This window comes from Bubalus bubalis, chromosome 4, assembly GCF_019923935.1.
Source record: "Bubalus bubalis isolate 160015118507 breed Murrah chromosome 4, NDDB_SH_1, whole genome shotgun sequence".
Classification (NCBI taxonomy): Eukaryota; Metazoa; Chordata; class Mammalia; order Artiodactyla; family Bovidae; genus Bubalus; species Bubalus bubalis.
This window is the reverse complement of record NC_059160.1, coordinates 71356869-71384765: the sequence shown is the minus strand read 5'-3', so window position 1 is coordinate 71384765 and position 27897 is coordinate 71356869. Positions and strand designations below refer to the sequence as shown.

The following is a 27897-nucleotide window of genomic DNA, read 5'->3' as shown; positions in this document are numbered from 1 at the left end:
AAGGCAGGAAAACATAGACTCTAGGAATAGCTAGTGGTGTCCAGTAATGGTTAAGACCTATAAATGCAGTTAGAATATTTGGTGAGTGATAAAGTACTTAATGGAGAAGGCAATGGCACCCCACTCCAGTACTCTTGCCTGGAAAATCCTGTGGACAGAGGAACCTGGTGGGCTGCAGTCCATGGGGTTGCTAATAGTCGGACACGACTGAGCGACTTCACTTTCACTTTTCATTTTCATGCATTGGAGAAGGAAATGGCAACCCACTCCAGTGTTCTTGCCTGGAGAATCCCATGGACAGGGGAGCCTGGTGGGCTGCCGTCTATGGGGTCGCACAGAGTCGGACACGACTGAAGCAGCACAGCAGCAGAGTACTTCATGCATAGTTATACACATCATTTTCTGTGGGGAGACACATTATAAAATGCTTATTCTAGTCAGAATCCCAGTGGGATTCTTTTTAGGCTGAATTTAGTGATTCCAGAATTATCTGGAATAATAAGTAGGTTAGAATAATCAAGGTAAAAATTTTAAAGAGATATCTCTACCAGACCCTGAAATGTAATATGAAGATCCAGTTAACAGCGTAGCATTGGCCAAAAAATAGGTCAGGAAATAAAAAAGGAGAAGAATTAAAAGAGTTGCCAGTGTGAAAATTACAAAAGTCAAACATCCAACCAAATTAAAAAGCAAAAGTAAAAACTGGGAAGTATTTGTAGCATTATTGAACCCTTCCTTAAAGCTTATGTAGTGAGTGAGTGAAGTTGCTCAGTTGTGTCGGACTCTTGGAGCCCCCATGGATTGTAGCCTACCAGGCTCTTCCATCCATGGGATTTTCCAGGCAAGAATACTGGAGTGGGTTGCCATTTCCTTCTCCAGGAGATCTTCCCGACCCAGGGATTGAACCCAGGTCTCCTGCATTGTAGGCAGATAGACACTTTACTGTCTGAGCCACTAGGGAAGTCTAAAAAAAAAAAAAAAAGTATATGACAGGAGGGGAAAATGTGCAAAGCATGTGAACAGACCATTCACATGAACATAATTGATCAGTATGCATGTGGAGAATGTATATCCTAACCAGTATTTAAGAACGCCAATTCCAATTTGAAAGGCCAAAGACATGTGAATTATTTCAAAGGGATAATATGTAATTCTGGCAAGGGTGTGCTCAAATGAGCAAAATGAGCATTCCTGCCCTGCTGGTGTGAGTATAAGCTACTATTACCCTTCTGTAAAATGGATAGGTAATGAGTGTTAGGACCTAGACAAATATTACTAGGTCAAATAGGGTAATTCTGTTGATGATAGGAGCTAGTGGATACATAATTAGAGTAGGGAAAAAAAAAAATCTGTGTTCAGTGTATTAAAGTGATGCAGGTAATCTACAAAACTCCAGATCAGCCTGAAAATGACTCCCTACTTCTCAGCTGCCCTAGATTGGAGGAGTATTCTTCATGTTTGTTCAGGACCTCGCTCCCAGCATGCTGTGTTCCTTGTACGTAAAATTTCTTTGGCCAATGAGATTAGAACAACTTCAGGTTATCCTGTAAAAAGAAACTAGCGGAAAAAGAGGTGTGTTCTCTTGGTTGTTCTGTTTCCTGTCTCCACTAGAGAACTTAAAGCAGCTCTGAAGTGTGTCATATATAAAGAAAATCCCTATTCCACAGGAAACTAGAGATTTAAAGTTAGGGGAATTGAGCAGCTTTCTTTATTCTGATTACAAATGATGCGAAATCCATCTGTCTTGTGTAACTCGGTCTCTGTTGCTTCTCTTCCCTTTGTAGTATGTGCCAAGTGCTCTCTGCTGCCCAAGCCGAGCCAGCATCCTGACAGGGAAGTACCCACACAATCATCACGTGGTTAACAACACTCTGGAGGGAAACTGCAGTAGTAAGTCTTGGCAGAAGATCCAAGAACCGAATACTTTCCCAGCAATTCTCAGATCAATGTGTGGTTATCAGACCTTTTTTGCAGGGAAATACTTAAATGAGGTATGTTGAACGATCTAATTATTCCCTTTTGTTTTTTAATAACAGCTCCTGAAATGTGAATTTATATAATTCATGTTAATTTTTTTTTAAATTAGTATCCATTCAAGTCATGTTAAAGGGTTTTCAGGTATCTGGCATTTCTCTTAATCTACCTGTTAAATAGGAACTTATTTACATGAATGTAATTTACAGGATTTGGACATGGTGGTTATTCTTTCTTCAAACAGTCTCTGGAGCATTTATTTTAAAATAGTCTCAGACCACTGTGGTTTGAGACATCTTCCCTTTCTTCCTCAAGAATTCTGCTTGTCACATGGCTGTCATGGTATCTTTGTTTCCAGTTCTCCTTTATCAGGACCAGAGTGAAGAATTTTTTCCTTTGAGCTTCTTTCCTGAATAATAACAACTTAACCCATTTTTTGGAAACAGATTGTGGGGAGATAAGTGATGAAGGAAGAGCACCCAAACCTGAGACATTCAGGCCATTGAAGTATGTGCCTGAGTGGTTAGCATGCTGGCCTTGAAAGCCTGGGATGAAGGGAGGCCTCACTGTGACCTGCCCAGGCCAGACTTCAGGGCCTGCGTCCACCACCCTGGCCTTAGCATTTAGTCAGGGTTCAGGCTTAATGAAAATAATGTGTTTGAGAGTGTTTGGGATTATCTTTTAAAGTAAAAGTGGGATTCAGGACAAAGAGAACATGTATGTTTTCTTATGTACTTTATCTGTGGTTGCTAGAGATCTTAATATCTGATCTGAATTTTGTTAATTCTCTCCCTGCCTGTAATAATTGGGGGAATTTGCAGCTTTGTGGGTTTGATGAAAAATGAGTCAGTTTGAAAAGAATTGTGAGCAATAAATGTGGTGGGTTATGGCTACAGGTCATAAAGAGAACATACACTACTTTTCATATTGAAGATCTTCTAACATACACAAAATTAGAAATTCTTCAAAATACAAAGAATTAGTTCTTAGAGGTACTGCGTTAAATGGACAGTATTAAGCCTTGTCAAGATAAAATGGGATGGCTTTGTGGTCTCTTCACTTAATTAATCTAATCAGATAAATTGAGTCCAAATGTAATCTTCTGGGCAATTCCCTGGTGGTCCAGTGGTTAAGACTCCGAGCTTCCAATTCAGAGGGTGCAGGTTCAATCCCTGGTCAAGGAACTAAGATCCCACATGCCATGTGGCATGGTCAAAAAATAAACATAAATAAAGTAGCAAAAATGGACTTCATCAGCAGGAGAGCTGAAGTGATAGACTGAGAGCTTATAGCCTGATTTGGGCTGTTGGCCACAAGGCTGGCTAGACATTCAGTCTATGCAGTCAGTAGCTCAGCAGATGAGCCCTGTGGCTTTAGCTATATTGCCTTTTCCTGTAAAGGACGAAGAGTAAATATTTTAGGCTTTTGCAGGCCATATGTCTGTAGTGACTATTGAGTTGTGTCATTGTCGCTGGAAAGCAGCCACAGGCCTGCGGAAACCAGGGAGTGTGGCTGTGTTTCAGTAGTGCTTCACCATCACTGAAGTTTAAACTTCAGGCAAACTGTCACAAAAATAATCCTCTTTTGATTTTTTTTTTTTAATTCAAGTATATTTGATTTTGTTTGGTTTGGGTTTGTTTGTTTGTTTGTTTTAGTATTTATATTTTTTAATGTTTGGAAGAAAATTCTTAGCTTGCCAGCCATCCAGAACAGTTGGCAGACTAGATTTGGCCGACCAACCATAATTTGCCAACTTATGCTTCAGAAATTCCTAGGTCTTTAGTGTTCTTCCCTTTTCAATTGATTTTTGTACTTGTGGGAATTGAGCACTTAACTGGGTTTCAGGCACTGATGTAAAAAGATTCTGACAAGTTTCGTGTTTCTTTCTGGTCTGGTCACATCCCATGAACTTCTAATGTATTGCTTGTCTTGCTTTCCAGTATGGAGCCCCAGATGCAGGTGGACTCGGACACGTTCCTCTGGGCTGGAGTTACTGGTATGCATTGGTGAGTGAACAGTGAAGTCAGCGACAGTTACACACAACCCTACAGATGCTTGTTTACTTTCTACTGTAGCTCTGATATTGGCGTTACTCAGTGTGCATTTACGGTTGGCCATTTCATCTCCTTGAAGGTCTGTTGATTTGTGAGTCACTCTGTTGTGAGATATTTTTCTTGCATTCCACAAGGTTTAGCAACATATTTTGCTGTTCTACCGGATCTGTTTCTGGGTTTTTTAACTAAACATATTATTGAAATTCTGCTCGTAGTTAATAAAACCGTAGTCAAGAAGTCTAATTCAGTATTGACTTGAGCAGTTACCTTTTATGGCTTACCACTGTTTAAGCAGAGTACAGTTTAGCCCAGTATGGTTTCCAACTTTCATTTTGTATGCTGGCCTCATTTAAAAAAAAGACAACTCGCTTTCCTCTCTTTAATAGGAAAAGAATTCTAAATACTATAATTACACCCTGTCTATCAATGGGAAGGCACGGAAGCATGGTGAGAACTACAGTGCGGACTACCTGACAGATGTCTTGGTGAGTTCCTGAAGCTCTGTCCTTGCAGTTTAGTTCATGTTTAACCAAAGACTCTGCCTCAGAAACCTTTAGTTATATTTGTTCACTTTGAGTAGCATGAATAATAACTTGATCTAACTGCTGAAGAATATTTTCAGCTGGTTAAAGATTCCTGAGAGTGTTTTTCTTTGTAATTAAGCCAGGCTCAGATCTAATGTTTTTGAAATTCCAGCAGCAAATCCCTTTTCCAAAGGCTAATCTCTAATACTGTGGAGATTACTTTGAAGAGGTTTTACCCTGTAAGGGTTCCTACTCTTGACCCCAGTTTTACTCACAGGCTGCAGGATGACAGCTTCATCATGAGGGTAAGGGGATAGAGGCAGGGAAGTCCTTCAGGCATTGAGTATTATATATTAAAAAAAATACTGAGACGGGAACATGAATTTGGGACTCTCCTTTCCTGTCTAAGATGGTTCTAATGACAACCCCCCAAAGGGCATTCATTCACCAAGTACTTCAGCACCCCTTAGAGCTGGTACTAAGCAATAAATAAAGCAAAGTCCCCGATTCTATGGGACGTCACCTTTTAGGGGTGGATTTATTTACACATATGTGTGTTGTCTTGTTAGATGGTGATGAGTTAGAGCAATAAGGCAGAGCGTGGAAGATACTTAAATAGTATTTAAGCAAAATCCTAAAGGAGATGAGAATGAGCTATACAGATCAGTGGAAAGAGTGCCATAGGCAAAGGAAGCAAAAAGTGTGAAGGTGTTGAGGCATGGGTGTGCCTGGCGTGTTGGAGAAACCACAGAGTTTCTGACGGGGCTGAAGTGAAGTTAGATGGGTGAGATGATGGTAGGAAATTGATAGTGTCTTTTGAGTTTCATGTTGGGAATAAATGAAGATGTACATCAACTAGAACAATTAAAAACATAGCATATATGTATGTGAGAAGCTTTGATTTTCATAAACTGTCTCCAGAGAAGCAAATGAAAAATTTAAATCCAGATAAATTAAAACCCTGGTGTGGCATATTTGGACTTAGTATTATTCACTTAGCTTAACTTCAGCTGGCATAACTTAGGATATCCTTCTACAGCATTTTTGTAAGATTATGGTAACTTAATTCACTTTTCCCACTATTGTGAATTAGGTTGACTCTGTTTTATATTCATTAAAGCATCAAATGTATATGCTCTGAGCTGCATTAATGTAAATTAATACTGTAATGGCCAAATTATTCTTTTTTTTCCTCATGGGAGGCATAACAACCTTTAGGTTATGTAAAATCGTCAGCGTTAGTTGCTTAGTCTTGTTTGACTCTTGGAGACCCTAGGGACTGTGGCCTGCCAGGTTCCCCTGTCCATGGGGGTTCTCCAGGCAAGAACACTGGACTGGGTTGCCATTTCCTTCTCCGGCTTTCTTAAGAAGGGGTGTGCTTTTCAGTATTTTCACGCGTTTGCCTGAAAGCTAGATGATTCGTTCCAGCAACACGCTTGCAAGTGACTGTGACGTAGATTTTGTGCCACAACTGGGAGAAGCTCATAGGCCCCTGCACCCCTTTCACAGAGAACAGATACTTATCTAGGCCTCAGCTGCTGGGTAGGGTGAGGTGATCAATCTTTCTGTGTGTCAGGCCAATGTCTCCTTGGACTTCCTGGACTACAAGTCCAACTCTGAGCCATTCTTCATGATGATCTCCACCCCAGCGCCTCATTCGCCATGGACAGCTGCACCTCAATACCAAAATGCCTTCCAGAACGTCTTTGCACCAAGAAACAAGAACTTCAACATCCATGGAACGGTAACTTCCCCTCAGCCTTGCATCAAGCCAGGCTCGATGTGATTGCGTGTATAATACAGTGGTCAGGAGGCCTTTGAGTCATGTAGTTGGTCTTCCTTCTCAGTCTTTTCGAGGTAACTGTGCCTGTCTCTAGTACACTAGGTAGTATACACGTGCTTCAGGAGTCCAGGTAAGTTTCCTGCCATGCACCCGGTGAGCAGCTCGAGAGTCCACGGGGAGTGGTAGAGAAATGCTGTCTTTCCTACCTACAGTCCCTGCTGATCACCTCCACGCTGGCTCTCCTGCCCGGCAGTGGCCGAGACGTGTCCCTTGGGGCTGAATGGGGCCTGCAGCATTCTCCTCTGGGTGGAGGCATAGGAAAAAGAGTGGTGACGCAGTGTAATGTGATTGGGAAGGGAAGTTGGGTGGAGAAGCGAACCAGAGCAAGGAGTGTAATAAAGGGCTGTGACCTAAATGCTGTTTGCCTCCAGTGCCACTTAGCCTTCCCTCGGTCCAGGAGATAGGCAGTTCACTGGTTTGAAGACTCAAGACTGCTACCACCTCATGCTTGTTTCCCTGAAGTCTTACTTACTCGTGAGGTGGTAGAAAGAATGAGTCTTGGAGTTAGATTCAGTACTACCGCTTTCTAACTAAGTGACCTGACGGTTAGTAAGAGGCTTAACTTCCGTTTTTCCCTCTGAAGTGGGAGATCCTGACCTCTCATGCAACTCTTGAATGGATTCAAGTTGTTGTTGTCGTTCAGTTGCTCAGTCGTGACTGACTCTTTGCAACCCCATGAACTGCAGCACGCCAGGCTTCCCTGTCCTTCACCATCTCCCGGAGTTTGCTCAAACTCAAGTCCATTGAGTCGGTGATGCCATCCAACCATCTCATCCTCTTGTCGTCCCCTTCTCCTCCTGCCTTCAATCTTTCCCAGCACTGGGGTCTTTTCAAACGAGTTGGCTCTTTGCATCAGGTGGCCAAAATATTGGAGCTTCAGCATCAGTCCTTCCAATGAATGTTCACAGTTGATTTCCTTTAGGGTTGACTGGTTTGATCTCCTTGCTGTCCAGGGGACTCTCAAGAGTCTGTACGTAGAAACATTTAGCACGTTGCCTGGCACATGATAGGCTGTGCTTGCTGTGTATGATGTTAAAACTGAGTGAATTGAGTTTTAAACCAAAGGGCTGGTCTCTCTTTGTTCCAAAAGAAGTACACACAAGTTCCCATGGCTAAGTAAGCTTAGCAACTTAAGGTTAAATAAGTCACTGTGCTACTGAATTTCTCAGTTATTCATGTTCTAACATGAATTTGCAATAGGAGAACATGCTGTATAGCATTTTTCAAGCATACTAACTAAAGAAGACTGAAGATCATAGTTTGCATGGTGGCAGCCTAGGGTTGTATGAATAGGGAGAAGAAAATCAAAAGTATTTGGCAATTAAAAAAAAATTTATTTAAATGAGAAGAAGCCTCTAGATTTGGATTTGAAGTTTTAGAAAATTGCTATGATAAGGTTTTTCCCCCAAGGTCTAAGAATGATCTATACCTTAGGTAGGAAGATAGAGGGGAATAGAATGATAACTTATTAGGCAAAACTTAGAGGAAGGTAAAGTTAGTATTTACCCTTTTGTAGTTTGAGTGGCAGACTCAAGCACAGATTCCAAGTTACAAATGTAATCTAGTCAGTTTCCAGTATCTTTCTCTAAATGTCTTATGCTGCTCAGGAAGGATCCCAGGCCTTCTGCTGTTAGGGAGGGGTTGGGAAGAAGCTAAAAAATGAGTGATAATTTGCAGAATTTTTTTTTTTTCCTTACAAACACAGAGAAGGGAGGTGGGAGTGGGTGGTGGAGGGAAAATCTGAAGTTGCTTAAACAGGCTCCAGTTAGCTCCTTTTTGCTCAAATATCAAGTGATCCTTTTATCTACTCTAGTACTTTGACTGTGGTGACTTGGTGCTAACTTTTTTTTTCTTTTAAATTTTAGAACAAGCACTGGTTAATTCGGCAAGCCAAGACCCCAATGACTAATTCTTCAATACAGTTTTTAGATAATGCATTTAGGAAAAGGTAAGAGCTGCTCCTTTCTCAGTCTGGGTTGTCTTTGAGGACCCTCAGAAGCAACCGATGAATAGAGGACTGCACCATGTGGTTATCTCTGAGAAAAAAATCAGAGCTTAGCAAGTTGGTGGGAGAGACTCTGATACGGGGTCTCTGCATTTAGTAGTAAGGTGGCCTTTAGCCCTCAGGACTGATTAAACAGTCCATTTTTCTGACTTGTTAAAATGTTACATATTGGAGCCATTTGATTGAAATTTTTCTTTTCACTATGTCTAAAGAAAATTACATAAGACCTAAAGGCTTAGACTAGAGCAAAATATCTGCCTTGGCTGTTTTGAGTTTTTGAGAAAATTCTTTTAAGTCAGGTTTTTAAAAGTTCATTACTTTCTCTTACAGTGTATCTAGTTTTAGATCAGAAATTGGCGGACTTCTTCTGTGAAGGGGCAGAAAGTAAATATTACAGGCTTGTAGGCCATCTTGCGTCTGTTGCTGATGCTCAGCTCTGCTGTTGGAGTGCAAAGCAGCCCTGGACAGTATGAGAATGAATGAGCATGGCTGTGTTCCAGTAAAACTTCATATAAAAACAGCCAACAAGTTGTCGTTTTTGGGGGTGTCGAGTTTCAGATTCGCAAGGTGAAAAACGTTCTGGAGATTGGTTTCACTCTGTGAATATACTGAACCCTACTGACCTATCCACTTACAGATTGTTAAAACAGTAATATTTTATGTCTTGTACCACAGTTGAAAACACAAAGAATGTGGTCAAGCTTTGACCCATGACTGTAGTTTGCTGGCCCCTTTTAGTCCGTTAAACACTGTCGCAGCACAGGTCTATCTGAATTCATCTCTGTCAATCAGTGCTGATTTGACAAGTTCGCCTTCTGGTAGTGGGTGTTTTTGTTTGTTTGTTTGTTTGTTTACTTGAAGGCTAATTGCTTTACAATATTGTGTTGGTGTCTGCCATACATCAACACCAATAGTCTTTCATTCTCATCACCAGTTATGATAAATAATAAAGCTAATTCATTTTTAAAAAGCCTAATTTATTTCTGTGGAATCAGTTAAATTTGGAGTGTTCTGGAATTTTCTAATCTGTGTTTTACAATGAAAGAAAGGAAATGTGGGATTGGAGCTTTCGGGGAAGAGTGGCTTTGAGGGGTTTCTTTGGGAGGGAGTTTGGGGGCGTTTTGGGTTTGGGGGCTTGTTTGGACTTGGCTTTTGCTGTTCTGGCAAGATGGCAGTACCTCAGCCCTTTGTCTCTGCGGTGCTGTTGCTGCCCTCTCTTCACATTCAGGTGGCAGACTCTGCTCTCAGTGGATGACCTCGTGGAGAAGCTGGTCAAGCGATTGGAGTTCAATGGGGAGCTCAACAACACCTACATCTTTTATACCTCAGACAACGGCTATCACACAGGTAAGGGGCAGACCATGACCTTGGTGAAGTGCCTTTCCGTTCTCAGCCAGTCAGTGGCGCTGGCTGGGAGCTTCTGTCCTTTTGCAGGGGTGAATAGGCCAGAGGGGAGGGTCTTGCCCTCAGGGCTCCTCTGGTTAGAAGGCCAACTCATTCCCTTGGGGAAAGACCCAGGTTCATTATTTGCCATTTGACAGGCTAAATTATGTGGTGTTCTAAGGAGTCTAAGCAGAGAATAAGCTTGATGGGTTGGAGTCAGCCTTTATGAAAGAGGTGAGAAACTAAACTTGATTTAAAAGATAAGTGGATCTTAGAGAATAGGGGTATGACATTTTACACAAGAAGACCAAGAGAGGGTTGCCTTGGGGAAAAACTTTCTTGTGAAATTAGGTTTTTGGTATGTGTGGTTTTTCTTTTGTGGCTTTTGTCTTTTCACAACTGCCGTATGAGTCAACCCCGTGTCCTTGACTTTCGTCCTTTTTACTTGGACCTTCTTTAGCTAAAAATCAGTATTTTCTTCTTTTTCCACTCTTAAATTTCCTAAACTTGAAGGTAATTAATCTGATATTTGCACAGGAGCAGATTGATTAGGCATTTCATGTGTTGTTATGAATATTTTTAAAGTCAAAGTAAAGACTAGTAAATTAACCTTCGTTGTCTAGCTTTAATTTTCAGTGACACAGGGCCAGTATTTTGAATTCCTCATTCCTTCTGCATGTTTCTTTTTTAGCTAGAAGTTTCTGAAGGCACTCCAGACGTGGTGATGCCATACGTCAGCACTCGATTGTGCGTCTGATTAGTTGATTACGTATCAGAACCTACATAAAACCCATACGCTACCTTTACTTTTTATGTGTTGTAAGGCTGTCTCTTGCCACTGATTTATCGGAGAAACTGGTCTTCTGTCCTTTAGAATATCACATTCTAGATGTGGCTAATTGCATATGTGATAACTTGTTTATCTATACTCAGCATTTTCTATAGATTGATAGAGCGAGAGTCTTAATAGAAATGCGTGTTTTTCAACAAGAATGCTTCTTATTGATGCTGCTGTGTACTTCTTACTGCTTCACATCATGAAGCCTGGGTGTCTGGTTGCCTCACTTTAGAGATGTTGTTTCTGATTGATGGCTCATGTGGACCAACCTGAGCTCCTCCTGTGAACCTCTTGTGCCTGAAACACCCATTGATGATTGTGCGTAAATCAGTTCCCTCAGAAACTGAAAAATCTGACTTCATAACTCTGTCCTTCCTTTTGAATTTACTGGCTGGAATTCCTCAGGAAATTTGCCTCATCAACTGTTTGGTTATCTTGAGGTACAGTTTATTCAGGAAAGGCTGGATAAATGGTTTTGTTCCTTTATTTAACAGCTTTTAGACTAACGTCATTCAGTTGTGATCAGGTGGAGTATCATACATAAATAATGTATATTTGTGCTTCAATACTTTCTAGTCATTCCTTTTGTTGTATTTGCCTATTTAAGGCCAGGGAGTTCCTCTGGACATTTATTTAAAGAAGATGAGCTCACTGTTTCCTGCCTTGTAATAATTAGAGACCCTGGGGGATTTAAGCTCTTTGCTAAGACACCATAATTAGTAAAACAAGGCTGTTTTTTATTTTTACTGTTGATTGAATGAATGCATGCGTGAGAGACATTTCTATCTTGGCTCCATCTTTACCCTATGCATTTTTTTTTTCCAGGACAGTTTTCTTTGCCAATAGACAAAAGACAGCTGTATGAATTTGATATCAAAGTTCCACTATTGGTTCGAGGGCCTGGGATCAAACCAAATCAGACAAGCAAGGTAGGTTCCTGATACAGTGATGCCATGTACAGGTAGTATTTGACTGAGAAGAGAAAGCTTTTCCTCCCAAAAGGAGACCTATTCTGTCTCTCCTCCTTTGAGGATAAAGGCTGATTGGCTTAAGATTTTACAAGTGTATTTATAAGCTTTGCAAACGGTGATTCTTATTTCTTTCTTTTTTTTTTAATTGAAGTATACTTGATGTACAATATTCTGTAAGTTCAGGTATATAGTATAGTGATTCACAGTTTTTAAAGGCCGTGCTCCATTGAGTTACTTGTAAATATTGGCCGTATATCCTGTATTGTACAGTATATCCTGTGTCGTACCGTATATCCGTGTAGCTTATTTTACACCTAATACTTTGTACCTTTTAACCTTCCATTCCTGTATTTCTCCTCCCCATCCCATCTCCCCTTTGATAACCGCTCGTTTGTTCTCTGTGTCTGTATCTGTTCTCCATATCCATGTTTTGTTATATTTGGTAGTTTGTTGTATTTGCTAGATTTCACAAATAAGTGATATCTTACAGTATTTGTCTTTCACTGTCTGACATATAATAACAGTAAACTGCTGGCCACCCACTCTTCTCTGTATTTTCCCCTTGTATATGTATCACATCAGCACGAATAGCTTTCGCTTGTCTCTTGAGACTGAATCTTTACATGGTGACTGCACTTCCCCAGGGTGCTCATTAAAACTACCTCCTGAAAGTGAAAGTGAAAGGCTCAACATCCAGAAAGTTTTGGATTGAATCACTTGGACTGGACTAGAAATGCTGTCTCTGCTTTTTTTTCCCTCAAGTTCACAATGACTCTTGAGAGGCAGCCCAGGCTGGAGCCCACAGCCCTGTCGAGCCAGGCTCTTCAGGCTTTGTTGTGTGTGCACATCCCCTGGGGGCCTTGTTGACATGTAGATTCTGATTCTTCATTCCAGCCTGCTCCCAGGTATTCCCGGCTGATGTCCACCTGGTCTGAGCTCCCTCTGCATATAAGGTTACAGAAAGCTTGTCTTCTGAGAATTTAGTCCCTCTCTGTGGGACTCTTCCTTAATAATGCTTTTCTGCTTTACTGATTCTCTTTCCTAAAACTGTCATAAAGGATCACATTATTCTATTGTTACTATTTCCATCTGGTTTCATACCTGGTTTTAATACTGAGGCAGATGATGGGCACCTTGATCCAAACTCTCTGGTCTAACCTTGAGAGAGAAGAATTGATAGGCTCTACCAGTTATGTTTACCGTCTTCCTGGATAGCACAATTTCAGTCCCAGCTCCGTGAGAGAGACAAACAAAAATCAAGAAAATGGATCATTTAAGCTAAAATTGGAAGATAGGCCAGCATTTCTAGGTATCCTGTGTACTTGAATTTGATTTGAGGGTTTAATGTTTACTTTGTTTAAATGTCTGCCATTTACTTGTTTCCTTTCACAATGCTCTTGATTGGAATTCTGTTTAAATTCTCTCAGAAACGTAAAGTGGCCTTCATAATTGCCTTCTGAATTTTCTTTTCCTCTCAAGACCCACATTTCTAAAGCCAGTCACTTTCCACTACAAATCCATTACCCTCTAAACGGACATCTCCTTTCAGGAGAGGTGGACAAGACTGGAAGACCATTCAACCATAAAAGCTTTTTCTGGGTGTTGGGAGTGTATTGAGGAGGCACATCTGTAGCCATGTGCGTGTCCCAGGAAGAGGGCTAATGGGACTACGTCTGTGTGAGGAGGGAGGCTGATGAGCACAGATGTCAGCCAGCTGCCCAGGAAACAGACTGTTCCTTTTTTCTTCAAGTTGACAGTGTCACTAAAATCAGAAACTTCATCTTCTGTAAGTCATTTAAGTGAAACCGGGTCCTAGGAAGCCATTTCAACAATAATAACCTTTATTGAATACTTAGGATGCAGCAGGTGCTGTTCCAAGTGTTACTGCCTGTATCAACTCACTTAACCTTCACAGCCTTTTGAGATATGAATACAGTTATCCCCGTTTTATAGATGAGGTAACTGAGGTTCAGTGATTTGCCCAAGATGGTGTAGCTAAAGAATAGCAGAGCCCTGCATTTGAACTCCGGCAGTCTGGCTGATGGACGCTTAACCAGAATTCACACACTCAACCATGACTGCGGTTCAGGCAGGTATCTTCCTGTGCCAGCGCACTACATGAGGAGCCTGGGAGTCACAGCAAGAGCTGTCATTGGAAGGTTAATTCTTAACTCCCTGTGTCAAGGGGGAGCCAGATACTTGAGCTGCATTCATCAGCGAAAGCCTCTGAGGCATTTAGGCAGAGACTCAGGTATCGGAAGGCTTCAGTCACGCGGAGGTCTGTGGGAGGGCTCCTCAGCAGCGGGACCGTGCCTGTGAAGGCACAGGGAGAATGAGCTCAGCTGGTTCAAGGGCAGAAGGTGGCAGTTGGGCTGAACCCCTTTCACCTCCTACCTGGACCAGACGTCTCTCTCACCCCCTTACCTTTGCGCAGCTGGCCGCTTCTGTCTGCATGCCCACCTCATGCCCCTTTCACCCGGCTAAGTTAGTGTCCTCTGGGGCTTTGGTTTAGGGCTCTCCTCTGGGACATCAAGGCAGATACCTGCCCCACAGAGAGTGGGTGCCTTTCCCAGGTTCCCAGCTGGCCTCACACTTAACACACCTGACTGAGTTTGTCTTTTTGACTCCAGGAGTCCCTACTTGAGAGGGATTATCCAAACTTAGACTACCCAACCCTTAGTGGGAGTTTGGGATAAGCAGATGTAAGCAGTTGCTTACGCAGTGAATAAACAAGGACCCACTGTATAGCACAGGGACCTCTCCTCAATGTTCTGCAATAACCTATATGGGAAGAGAATTTGAGAAAGAATAGATACATGTATTCGTATAACTGAATCACTTTGCTCTACACCTGAAACTAACACAACATTGTTAACTATGCTCCAGTAGAAAACAAAAAATTTTTAAAGGTCCTGTTATGTGCTCTAGGGAACTACATTCAGTATCCTATGATAAGCCATAATGGAAAAGAATATTTTTTAAAAACGTATCTCTGTATGTGTATAACTGAATCACTTTACTGTACAGCAGTAATTAACATACTAAGTCAACTCTACTTCAATGAAAAAAAGAATACCTAGCCCTTAACGTACAATGGTGGACATCCAAGTTGTGTGAATGGATATTACCAAGGTTGCACAGTAAGTGGCAGAACCAAGTCTGAAAGTTAACTGTTCTCAAAAATCCGTGGGTTTGGGGGAATTCCCTGGTGGTCCGGTGGTCAGTACTTGGTGCTTTCACTGTCAAGGGCCTGGGTTCCATCCCAGGTCAGGGCAGTAAGAGCCCACAAGCCATGCAGTACAGCCAACAAAAGAAAAACACAACATTGTTAACTATGCTCCAATATAAAACAAAAAAATGTTTAAAGGTCCTAGGGAACTGCATTCAATATCCTATGATAAACCATAATGGAAAAGAATATTAAAAAAAAAAAACGTATCTCTGTATGTATATAACTGAATCACTTTACTGTACGGTAGAAATTAACATAGTAAGCCCTCTGTCCTTTATGACATGGTTTATGACATTCTGTGCTGACAGCTGTGGGTGAGAAGTGTGAAATTTCCAACTTGCATCTAACACAGTGTCAGCGTCGGTGGCTGATTCATCCTGCGCTGGCAGCGCGGCTGTCTCAGTGCAGGTTCTGTGTGAGGGTCACGGGGTGGTGAGTTGAGCATAATGAGCTGAGCTGGCAACAGCCTGGTGGCCAGAACAGGGCACATTTGAGCAGTGGCTTTAGCTTTGTGTTGGCTGTTGAGGAGAGCAGGGGCAGGTGGTATGGGCGGATGCTAAGCACTGGCTGTTGAGGTCGTCTCCTCTGGAGGAACATTAACCTGGCTTTAGATTTGGTGGTGGAAGTTCTCGGGCTTTAAGAAAGGAAAATGTTGGTAGGAAAATGGAAAGGACATAGCATGATTCAGGGGAAACAGAACTGAGCAGGGAGTCAGGAAGACCGCTTACTGGCTTTAAGACTGGTTAGACTAAGCCTTGGTTTCCCCATGTGAAATTGGAAAGATGCTAAGTGTGAATTCTCTAGTGTTACTAGGTCTCATCCCAGCTTACTCCTTGTTAGGGAAGTGGGGGATGAGGGGCAAATCGAGGTGAAGCAGCCCAAGATGTGTAGAGTTCTCTGCTCTCAGTGCTGCTCACTAGATGGGTTTGGGGTGCTATCTGGTACGCTTCCAGTCTTCTTTTGAAAGCCTTATATGAACTCTTTTTAACATCAGGGCTTAAATGTCTGTTCGAAGTCCTGGGAGCCCTTGTTCTTTTAGGTAGTTTCTAGACCTAAAAAATAAGCAGGTTCAAGATATGATATCCCTCGATCTCATGCCTCAGTTTTTTAGGGCCTTTTATTTGATCAAAATGTCTATATACTTAAATCCTAGGACCATTCCCAAATAAATTGTGAGGCTGTGATTTATGGACTGATTTACTTGGTCTTGTCAGAGCCTTTTCTGTTCCAATGCATAAATGAATCTTTAGGTTTACACTCAGTGATAAAAGCAGTACCATTTTAGGATCTTGAAATGCTAATGTTTCTAGACATCCTTATGGTGATGGGCTCACAGTATGCATTGTAATTCTTGGCTGTATAAAAACCAGAGAGAGGTAATTCTCTCAGATTCTTCAATTACACTTGGTATCTACTGGAAGTCTCCCATCTCTTAACATTGTATGCTAATTTTGAGACTCTACTTCTTAGTCAAACAAAACCCAGTAGTCAAACAAAACTCCATCATTTTTAGGGAAGATATGATTATGTAGACACTTGGAAAGAATGTGTCCTGGGGATGGTGTTTATGGTACTTGTGCTGAATCTTAGCAACTTTGTTTGCTCTGGATCTTGCAGACCTTCTCCCCACCCCCAACCCCCGCCCCTACACACGCACAGAGCAGACTGCCACTAGAGGGCATTCCCACCTCTAGCTGATGGCTGAGCCAGGCAGTCACTGTTTTATATGTCTGTCCATTTTATTATTTTGGTGCCTTGGACATGTTAATAATACCTGTGGGACTGGCTTCATTCATGTTCTGGACATCATTGAAAATATGTCAGCCACATTTTGAAGTCTTGTTGCATTTATCTGATTCTGGAGGTGGTATCTCTGCTTGTCTGTCTTTTCCTGCCATGGTCTCTTTCATATTCATACTCACTCTTGTTGACTGTCTCCTAAGTGGCTTAGTCTACCTGGGGGACTTGGAACCAGGAAAGATACCGCCCAACACCAGTCCCCAGAGACATAGTTTTTGTGTTTTTTATCCTCACTAACGCATGGATTGCTTTTCCTGAGTTGCCTGCTACTGAAGGTTAATTTTCAACAGCTGCAGAGTTATACTAATTGATTCAGAGCCAGGATATGTATATTACTCTGCCCTCCAGGAACCATCACTCCTTCTCCAGGAGCCAGGAAACCTGGCTGCTACTCAGAAGAAGTCTTCTTGCCTTTTGTGTCTGCACTTTGGTTTTGTTTTTAAATTAAAAGTAGCAGGATTAGTTTGTTGATGTTGTTGTTTTTAATCCCCTTTTGGCTTCTCCTGAGATGATCTGAGTTTTCTCTATAGTTTTCTTGACTGGTATTTATTTCTAGTAAATGACAGCTTTTCCAGTTACAGGCTGCTGACTTTGTTTCAGTTACTTCTCTTTTCGTTTCCTCATCTGTAAAATGGGGGAAATACTGCTTCCTAGGATGGTGCGTGCATGCTCAGTCCCTAAGTCGTGTCTGATTCTTTGCGACCTCATGGACTGTAACCCACCAGACTCCTCTGTCCATGAGATTTCCCAGATAAGAATACTGGAGTGGGTTGCCATTTCCTTCTGCAGGGGATCTTCCCCACCCAAGGGTTGAACCTGCATCTCCTGCATTGGCAGGTGGGTTCTTTACCGCCAAGCCACCGGGGAAGCTCCTAGAATCGTGGTGAGGCTTAAATGAAGATATGCGTTAGGAACTGGCCTGGAGTAGGTGCTTGGTGAACATTAGTTCTTTCATTTCTCTGGATTGTCTCATCATTCCAAGGCTTTTTCTAGCCTGTGACCATGTGACTTCTAGACCTATGCCCTCTGCTACAAAAGTTCATGTTGTTGTTGAGCCAGAACATATATGGGATACTCCAGACTGAGATGCAGAATACCAGATTTCAAATAATTGGTTCAAAATTTTTTATAAAGTAAAATCTCATCATTTTCTTTTGTATTGCTTATATATTAAATAGTAATAGTTAAACATTTGCAATAAATTTTACCTCTTTTTTTTCTACTTTAGTGTGATCATTGAAAGTGAGAGTATTAATTGCTCAATTTGCTATCCCATGAACTATAGCCCATCAGGCTCCTCTGTCCATGGTATTTCCCAGGCAAGAATACTGGAGTGGGTAGCCATTTCCTTCTCCAGGGATCTTCCCAACCCAGGGATAGAACCCGGGTCTCCTGCATTGCAGGCAGATTCTTTACTGTCTGAGCCACTAGGGTGGTCACTAGACAATTTTAAGTTACACGTATGACTCCTGTTCTCTCCTCTATTGGACTATGCAGGTTTAGACCTGGTAGAGATATTGTGTACAGAAGGAAAATTATCCAGTAAATCAAGGAGATATGTCAAGGAATAAATGCTACACAGTGTTTAATTTCTAGGATTTTTTTATTTAAACATCCAGGTTTTGTGCTTATTAAGGAAACTTACTGATGCATTGTTGAGATAAATTTTCTGCACTCTCCAAAGCCTACTGCAAATATTTTTAGTCACGTTGTCACTTTGAAAAAGTATTTAAAATGCGGATACCCTAATGGGCGACAAGCATTCAACCTTTGAGCCTTTCAAAAATGTCAGGAGTCAATTTGAAGTCAAGTAGTGAACTAGTGAGAATAATCAAGGTGGAAAACACTTGTATAAAGTAGCCTGACATATTTCTAATCATTCATAACAGACTCAAGGCAATCCTAAAGGAATCTTGAAAAATGTTTTGGTCAATAACTGTAAAATAAGCATAACTTCCCAGGGGCCTGTATTATAAACTTTATAAGGCTTTATGTTTTATATCTTAAATTGTCATGGTTATATTTGAATATATGCAATAGGAAGTATGGGTTGTACAAAAGATAATAGAAAGTGCCGCTTGTTTCAAGGATGGGTTTGGGGAAAGAGAACTCTAGTGTAGATAGAAAAGGAAAATGAGACCAGCTGTGTTCTGAGTCAATTTATTGTTTCTTTCTCTTTCTCATAGATGCTTGTTGCCAACATTGACTTGGGCCCTACTATTCTGGACATTGCAGGCTATAGCCTGAATAAGACCCAGATGGATGGGATGTCTTTTTTGCCCATTTTGGTGAGTATAAAGCCCTCAATCAGCCCTGAGCCAAGACTCGGAAGTAAATTCCAGGTTGTATAAGTAGAGTAAATTTTAAATCTTCAGGGGAGACCCTTTAAATCTTAAAACTATTAAATTTGGGATGCAGAGAATACAGCTTTTCTCATATCTGTAGTGGGAAGGAGCTTTCTTTAAAAAGACTAGACACATATAAACAGAGTTCTGTATCCTTCCTTTTCTCCTCCTTCTCCCAAAAGCCCCATCATACACAAAGACAGGTAACAAATTGAGAAAATATTTGTAGCATATATGAAAAAGGGTAAGTAATTCTAATAGATGAGTTCTTAAAAGCAAAAATTAATATCCCAGTATAAAAATAGGCAAAAGAAGTAACTAGTCAATTCTCAGAGGAATTAAAAATGACCAGAGTCAGTGCAAAAAGATTGCTTCAATGCTGATCAAAGAAAGGCTTAACTGAAGGAGGCCCCTGTTGCCTGTAGAACTGGCAAAGATGAAAAAGATTAATACCCAGTAATTATAGACGTCTGAAAAAAATGAAAGCTACTCAGACTCACTGAAGTGTAATCAGTATAAGCTATCAGTAGGCTAATTTAATAAGACCCATCACTTCAGAATACACACATCAAGCAGATCCATCTGGGAATTTACTCTTAAGAGAACAAAATTCGTTCAAGAATTATTTGAGTACCTACTGTGTCTAGCACTGCACAGTGCCAACTATAAAGAACTACGTGTAATATTCACCTGGAACCATCACAACATTGTTAATCAGCTGTACCCCAATACGTAATAAAAAGTTTAATTTAAAAAACCCTACATACAGTATTAATAGAAGAAAATTATAAAACCTGAATATACAGTAGGGAATTGGTCACATTGTGGCAAAATTAAACAAGACTATTAAAGCAACACTAAATGATGTGCATAAGTATATATTGACTTAGAAAGATGCCCACCACATACTGCAGGGAGAAGAGGAGGTTTCAAACAACATCTCTTTTTCATTAAAAATGTATGTGAATATGTTTAGGCATAGAGAAGTTTGACAGATCAGTACTCTATATTATAGGTAACTCTTACTGATTTGTATGAATCTGTCACAATTATTAGGTGATGTGTGACTTATCCAAGAGAGTACATGTCACTCATGTAAGTTATAAAACACAGGAAATACCCATGAACCCATAATCCCATTTAAGAACTGAAATACTCCTCATATTGATGGGTCTTCCTATGCACTCCTCCCCATCCCACCCCTTTACCTGCCCTTACCAGTTATCACTTTTCTGAATTTTATGGTTGTTACTCTCTGGCTTTTATTTTTTTAGTAGTTATCATGTACGTAGCCATAAACAACATACCTGTCTTGGGGGGAAAATACCTATCTTGTTTTGCACTCTAAAGATGACATTCTACTAGTTGTGATCAAGACTTTTTTTTCCAGTGCAGCATTGTTTGCAAATTGATCCATATTGTCCACTGATACCTAATATTCCATCATAAGAAGGAATGCTTCACCACTTAATTATATTTTTTTATCAGTGTACATTTGTGGTATTCTAGTTTTGCTCTAGGCGCGGTGCTGCCATGGCATTCTCATACATGTTTCCCAGTGAGCATGTGTATACACACCAAGGTCACGGGAACCTCACATCTTCATTCCTACAAATAGCACCAAGTTATTGTCCAAAATCATCATCAGTTTATATTCCACCAGTAATGTGTGAGAATTCCCTTTGCTCTATATGAAACTATCAGACTACTTCATTTTTTGCTCTAGGGGGTAAAAAACAACCAAATTAGAGTTGGTTCTACAGTACATTTCTGTATTAATGAGATGAATCACTTTTTTCACCGCTTAATTCCCTTCCTATACAATTCACCAGTTAAAAGTTGACAGTTCACTAGGTTTTGATATAGTCAGAGTTGTACAACTGCAGTATAATCTAACTTTACAACGTTTTCATCATCCCCAAAAAGAAACCCCCAGATACACTAGCAGTCACTCCAGGCTCCCTCTCTCAGCACCAGACAGGCACTCCTTTCTGTCACTACAGATCGTCTGCTGTGGACATTTTCTGTAAATAGAATTATACAGTGTGCGGTCTCTTGTGATTGGCTGAAAACACTGAGCTGTCTTCAAGGGTCATCCCCATTGTAACACATGTTACTGCTTCATTCCTTCTCATTACTAAACAGTAGTATTCCATGTATTTATCCAGCCATCCGTTGATAGACATTTGCATTGTTTCCCCTGTTTGACTCTATGAGTAACACTGCTGTGAACATTTATATATAGATTTTTGGGTGAGCTAATGTTTTCCATTCTCTTGAGTGTATCCTTAGTAGAATTGCTAGGTCATGTGGTGGTTTTTCTATTTAACCTTTTGAGGAACTGCCAGACTGTTTCTAAAATGATGGCACTGTTCTGTATATTCCCACCAGCAGTGTAAAAGGATTCAGTTTCTCTACGTCCTTGCCATCAGTTGCTGTTATCTTTTTACTATGTCTTAGTGGGTATGAGGGATTTGATCTAGGTCATACCTGAATGGTCTAGTGGTTTTCCCTACTTTCTTCAATTTAAGTCTGAATTTGGCAATAAGGAGTTCATGGTCTGAGCCACAGTCAGCTCCTGGTCTTGTTTTTGCTGACTGTATAGAGCGTCTCCATCTTTGGCTGCAAAGAATATAATCAGTCTGATTTCGGTGTTGACCATCTGGTGATGTTCATGTGTGGAGTCTTCTCTTGTGTTGTTGGAAGAGTGTATTTGCTATGACCAGTGTGTTCTCTTGGCAAAACTCTATTAGCCTTTGCCCTCCTTCATTCCGTGTTCCAAGGCCAAATTCGCCTGTTACTCCAGGTGTTTCTTGACATCCTACTTTTGCATTCCAGTCCCCTATAATGAAAAGGACATCTTTTTGGGGTGTAAGGTCTTGTAGGTCTTCATAGAACCATTCAACTTCAGCTTCTTCAGCGTTACTGGTTGGGGCATAGATTTGGAATACTGTGATATTGAATGGTTTGCCTTGGAAACGAACAGAGATCATTCTGTTGTTTTTGAGACTGCATCCAAGTACTGCATTTCGGACTCTCTTGTTGACCATGATGGCTACTCCATTTCTTCTAAGGGATTCCTGCCCACAGTAGTAGATATAGTGGTCATCTGAGTTAAATTCACCCATTCCAGTCCATTTTAGTTCACTGATTCCTAGAATGTCGACATTCACTCTTGCCATCTCCTGTTTGACCACTTCCAATTTGCCTTGATTCATGGACCTAACAATCCAGGTCCCTATGCAATATTGCTCTTTACAGCATCGGACCTTGCTTCTATCACCAGTCACATCCACAACTGGGTATTGTTTTTGCTTTGGCTCCATCCCTTCATTCTTTTTGGAGTTATTTCTCCACAGATCTCCAGTAGCATATTGGGCACCTACTGACCTGGGGAGTTCCTCTTTTAGTATCCTATCATTTTGCCTTTTGATACTTTTGACTGTGTGGATCACAATAAACTGGAAAATTCTGAAAGAGATGGGAATACCAGACCACCTGACCTGCCTCTTGAGAAACTTATATGCAGGTCAGGAAGCAACAGTTAGAACTGGACATGGAACAACGGACTGGTTCCAAATAAGAAAAGGAGTACGTCAAGGCTGTATATTGTCAACCTGCTTATTTAACTTACATGCAGAGTACATCATGAGAAATGCTGGGCTAGAAGAAGCACAAGCTGGAATCAAGAGTGCCGGGAGAAATATCAATCACCTCAGATATACAGATGACACCACCCTTATGGCAGAAAGTGAAGAGGAACTCAAAAGCCTCTTGATGAAAGTGAAAGAGGAGAGTGAAAAGGTTGGCTTAAAGTTCAACATTCAGAAAACAAAGATCATGGCATCTGGTCCCATCACTTCATGGCAAATAGATGGGGAAACAGTGTCAGACTTTATTTTTTGGGGCTCCAAAATCACTGCAAATGGTGACTGCAGCCATGAAATTAAAAGAGGCTTACTCCTTAGAAGGAAAGTTATGACCAACCTAAATAGTATATTGAAAAGCAGAGACATTACTTTGCCAACAAAGGTCTGTCTAGTCAAGGCTATGGTTTTTCCAGTGGTCATGTATGGATGTGAGAGTCAGACTGTGAAGAAAGCTGAGCGCTGAAGAATTGATGCTTTTGAACTGTGGTGTTGGAGAAGACCCTTGAGAGTCCCTTGGACTGCAAGGAGATCCATCCAGTCCATTCTAAAGGAGATCAGTCCTGGGTGTTCTTTGGAAGGAATGATGCTAAAGCTGAAACTCCAGTACTTTGGCCACCTCATGCGAAGAGTTGACTCATTGGAAAAGACCCTGATGCTGGGAGGGATTGGGGGCAGGAGGAGAAGGGGACGACAGAGGATGAGATGGCTGGATGGCATCACGGACTCGATGGACGTGAGTCTGGGTGAACTCCGGGAGTTGGTGATGGACAGGGAGGCCTGGCGTGCTGCGATTCATGGGGTCGCAAAGAGTTGGACACGACTGAGCGACTGAACTGAGTGGGTATGAATGGGACTCGTTGTGGTTCTGATTTGCATTTTCCTAATAACTAATCTTGTTGATTTGTTGTCATGTGTCAAACATACCTTGTCATGTATTTGTTGCACATTTGTATATCTTCTTTAGAGAAATGTCTATTCAGATCCTTTGCTTGTTTTTTTCAGTTGTGTGTTTGATCAGTGAATCATTTTTCACTTATGTCTTTTGTGTTTCTTCTCTTGTGAAATGCCTCTTTTTTGCCATGATATTCCCCGTTTGTGACTTGTCTTTTCCCTGCATTAAGATATGACAGTGCAGGAGTGTGTAAAGCACCTCTTTTATGAGATGATTTAGTGTCCTTTGTGTCTTGTTTATAAAAAATACTTTTGAACCTTGAGGTCAGAAAATAGTTCTCCCAAATTTTCTTCTGAAAGTTCTGTAGTTCTGCCTCTTAACCTTTGAGTCCTTGATGTATCTGGAATTGGTTTTCTTGCATGGTAGGAGTCAGGAATTCAGTTTCATTTCTTTTTCTAGAAATACTCAATTGTCTGTTCTGTTACAGAAATATGTCTGCCCCTCAACCAGTGTGTTGTTACAAAGCTGTATAATTAAACCTTGCATGTGTACACTTCTCTCTTAGGGTTATTAGGGGTCTCTTAAGAGTTGTTCTTAGGGGTATCTTAAAAGACAGTTATCTTTCTTCCATCTTCCATGTAAACTTTATAAAAACAGCTTTTCAGATTGCTTAAAAAATCATTTTGGGCTTTGGCTGGAATTGCAATAAATCTATAGGATCAGATAGAGGGAAATTTTTATCTCTTCACTCTTCCTAAACAAATCTTACACTGTTAATCTTATTTCTAGTTAGAAAAAAAACCAACTTCACTACAGGGCTAAAGTCATTATGCTATGTATAATTAATCTCTCTGCGGTTTTGTAAATGCCACCTGGGACCTGGCTATCTTCCTTGTTCTTTTGTTTTGAAGGTTAGTCCTGTGGAAACCTCTGGTGTATTAGGGCTGTCGTACCTCTCACTCTGCCTTAATATGGTAGCTACTAGCCACGTGTGACTATTTAACTAAAGTGAGAAATTCAGTTCCTCAGTGGCAGTAGCCACATATCAATTGCTCCGGACACCTTGTATCAGGCAACAGTTACAGAACATTTCACTCAGAAAGTTCTGCTGCACAGGGCTGCTGTAGACCAGGGCCTGGCAAACCCCTGTGAGCCAAGTCAAGCCCACCCTGGGGGTTTTGTAAATGAAACTGTATCAGGACACAGCCATGCTCATCTGTGTCGTCCATGTGTGTGTTGCTTGGCCTACTTTCCTGCTGCAATAGCAGAATCCAGTAGTGGGAACAGAGACTGTGTAGCCACAGACTCTAAATACTATCTAGCCTTTGACAGAAAACACTGAATGACCCCTTCGTTGGTTTCAAACTTGGTGGCACATTTGTATCTCCTGGGAAAGAAAAATGCTAAGTCCTGGGTCCTAGCCCCAGTAAGCCTGATTGATTGGAGATGTGACGTGGCTCCACGGTGGCTTTAACACGCAGCCGAGTTGGAGAGCTTTTCTCGACTCCCAGGCACTCTTCTCCTCCCTGCATGCTTTGACATTTAAGTGTGCGGTTTTGAGGTCCACTCAAGTCCGACAGATAAGCTCTTCCCCTGAGCCCCAGCTTCCATGGCTCAGGATTGGCAGAATGGGTTCTTACAGGGGAGTTGGTGACTGCTGAAGTCTCCTGTAGATTAGGATTTCTGTGACATTCATCTGCACAGAATGGTGCGGGTTTCTTCATAGAACAGTGACTGAGGACATCAGTTCCTCTCTGACTCTCCTTTCCAGGCAGCTGTGACCCCCTACAGCCTTGAGCAGACCACACACTCCCCCCTACTGTGGTCACCAGGCTAGATAGGTCCACTCCAGCCCTCAGGGTAGCGGTTCTCACACTAGCACCCATCAGCAGTGCCTGAGGGGCTGGTTCAAGTGCAGACCGCTCCCCGCCCCCACTGGGAATAAAGAATTGGAGTTTGTAACCAGTGCCAGCTCCTGGGGACACATTTTGAGCACCACTCTTTTGGAGCAGTGCCTCTCGAATTTTACTGTACATATGAGTCAGCCAAGGATCTTACTAAAAATGCAGACAGGCTTTTTAAGACCAAAGTAGGGCCTGAGATGGTGCATTTCTAAGCAGCCCCCAGGTGCTGCAGATAGACCACAAACCAGACTTTGACTACTATGACTATAGACCATTTTAAGAGCTTGCTCCCCCACGTACACACACCCGTGTACACACACACACACACCCCTTGGCAGTTACAGTGCCAAGTCCTAACCACTGATCATCAAGGAATCCCCTTAGGAGCCCCTTCTAGCCTGGCCTGGGTCAGATTCTGCTGCTGGGCTGACTTTTCTAAAGCACAGCCTTGACTGTGTCACTTCCTTGTTCAAAATCCCCAGAGCCTCTCGTCACCTGCCATTCTGTGTAGTACAAGTGGGCAGCCTGCTGTCCGGACCTTATTCTGTTTGGTACCAGCCTGCCTGTCCACCGGCCTTGGCACTGCTTCCTTGTCTGAAAGCTGGGTATCAGGAACCCACATACCAGGTGTCCTGCTTCCATCCTGGCCTTACACTGTCCTTTTGATCCTAAACTCCCTCTCCCTTTCACCATTTGTGTGCCTGTCTTAAACATTCCTGTTTCAAATGCTGCTGCTCTTTTCCTTCTGCTCCACTGATGTGCAGCAAAAATGAAATGAGTTTATATATGTATGGTATCTTCGTTCTGACCATTAAGAACCTGTTGACCATCAAGTCCTGTTACAGTCCTTAGCTCACCAGCCATATTTAATTTCTCAGCACTAGCTTAGACGAATTTTTAGAGTTTATAGACAGTATTGTTTAGTCCGATCTGAACTTTCAGCACTTTGCCATACAACTTTGATTCTTGCTTCACGACTTCGTTGGTTTCCATTCCTGACCTGCTTCACAGGAGTAGTCTTGAGAAATAACTATGCTCAAAGCATTTGACATCACTTGTGAGAATCCTAGGGGCCTCCCAGGTGGCTCAGTGGTAAAGAATCCACCTGCCAATGCAAGGAGACAAAGGAGACATGGGTTCAGTCTCTGGGTTGGGAAGATTCCCTGGAGGAGGAAATTGCAACTCACTCCAGTATTCTTGCCTGGAGAATCCCATGGACAGAGGAGCCTGGCCATGGGGACACAAAGAGTCAGACATGATTGAGCGACAGAGCATGTGAGGACTCTACAACTGGACGTGATACTCGGTAGCCTTCAAATGCCTCCATTTTAGTCATTCCCTTCAGTTACTGAACAGTCAGTTCATTTTGACTCCCAGGACCCCTTGAGTGGTAGAATGAATAACATTGTGATTTTAGCCTACTCTGTACGCCTCATTGAAACCACTTTTGCTCTTCTTTCTAGAAAGGGGCCAGTAATCTGACTTGGCGATCAGACGTCCTGGTGGAATATCAGGGAGAAGGCCGCAACGTCACCGACCCCACGTGTCCTTCCCTGAGTCCTGGAGTGTCTGTGAGTGTGGCACAAGTTGTCTTAGACGCCTTCTCACGGATGGCACAACTGGCACGGGTTTAGACGTGCCAAGTGCTGAAACTCAGTTAATCTCAGTCCTCCTCCTGTCACTTAGTCACTTGACTCTGGGAGGTTAGGAGATAAACAGAGGTAAAAGTAATCCTGAAGATGATGATCTGCCGACCTGCCGTCAAAAACGGACACTTCGAATTCTTCTAGTTTTTATAACAAGTTCACAAATCTGCCCTCCTTCTTACTTTATCGGGACCCCTTCCTTTCTTCTACCCATCCCAACTGTGGTACCACTTTTCATTAAGGATGTGATCAGTGGCATCTAGCAGAGAGACAGAGTTTCCACCTATAACTGGGCCAGCATGAGCATCTTGATTTGGTGGCAGCCAGACTGGTCATGGAGGGGACATGAGCAACATCAGCCACTCTTTAGAGAATGGGTAATAGAGTCAACTCCAAATGGAAGCCTGACACTGACATGTTAAAATATAGTAAAAACCCAACCAAAAGATGGTATGGAAGACTTGATGGAATCAAAGTCAAGTCCTATTTGGTGATAAGAGTGCTCATAAACAACTTACTGCAAATGATTCCACAAAGCTCATTTCAGACTTTCTCCAAGCCTTGAGGATGAAAGTACCTAAAATAACCTGCAGAGTGATTCACCTGCGTAGTGATTTCTTCTCCTTACCAACCTGTATATTTACAGGGGCTCGTTAGAAATTCCTGTCAGGAGATTAGCAGGGATGGCAGCAGTCTACACACACAGCAGCCACACCTCATGTTCCTTAATCGAGTCAGCCCTTAGTAGGAGCTGAGTCTCGCGTCTGTTTTCAATTCACTTCTCTGTGGAAAGTTTCCTCATTTCTGTCCAGTTGTATGTCTGGCTCAAGCCAGCC

At 41.8% G+C, this 27897-nt stretch overlaps 1 protein-coding gene across 2 annotated transcripts in view; it reads left to right on the top strand.

Annotated features, from left to right (window-relative positions):
* GNS (glucosamine (N-acetyl)-6-sulfatase) overlaps positions 1-27897 on the top strand; it is a 49796-nt gene that overhangs the window by 12925 nt on the left and 8974 nt on the right. For both annotated transcript variants that reach the window (XM_006073562.4, XM_044942514.2), the window contains exons 3-11: positions 1785-1991; positions 3915-3980; positions 4415-4513; positions 6129-6296; positions 8261-8343; positions 9629-9747; positions 11447-11550; positions 18811-18912; positions 26879-26986. In XM_006073562.4, the coding sequence (XP_006073624.4) occupies positions 1785-1991; positions 3915-3980; positions 4415-4513; positions 6129-6296; positions 8261-8343; positions 9629-9747; positions 11447-11550; positions 18811-18912; positions 26879-26986 (1056 nt within the window). The remainder of the gene's footprint in view (positions 1-1784; positions 1992-3914; positions 3981-4414; positions 4514-6128; positions 6297-8260; positions 8344-9628; positions 9748-11446; positions 11551-18810; positions 18913-26878; positions 26987-27897) is intronic.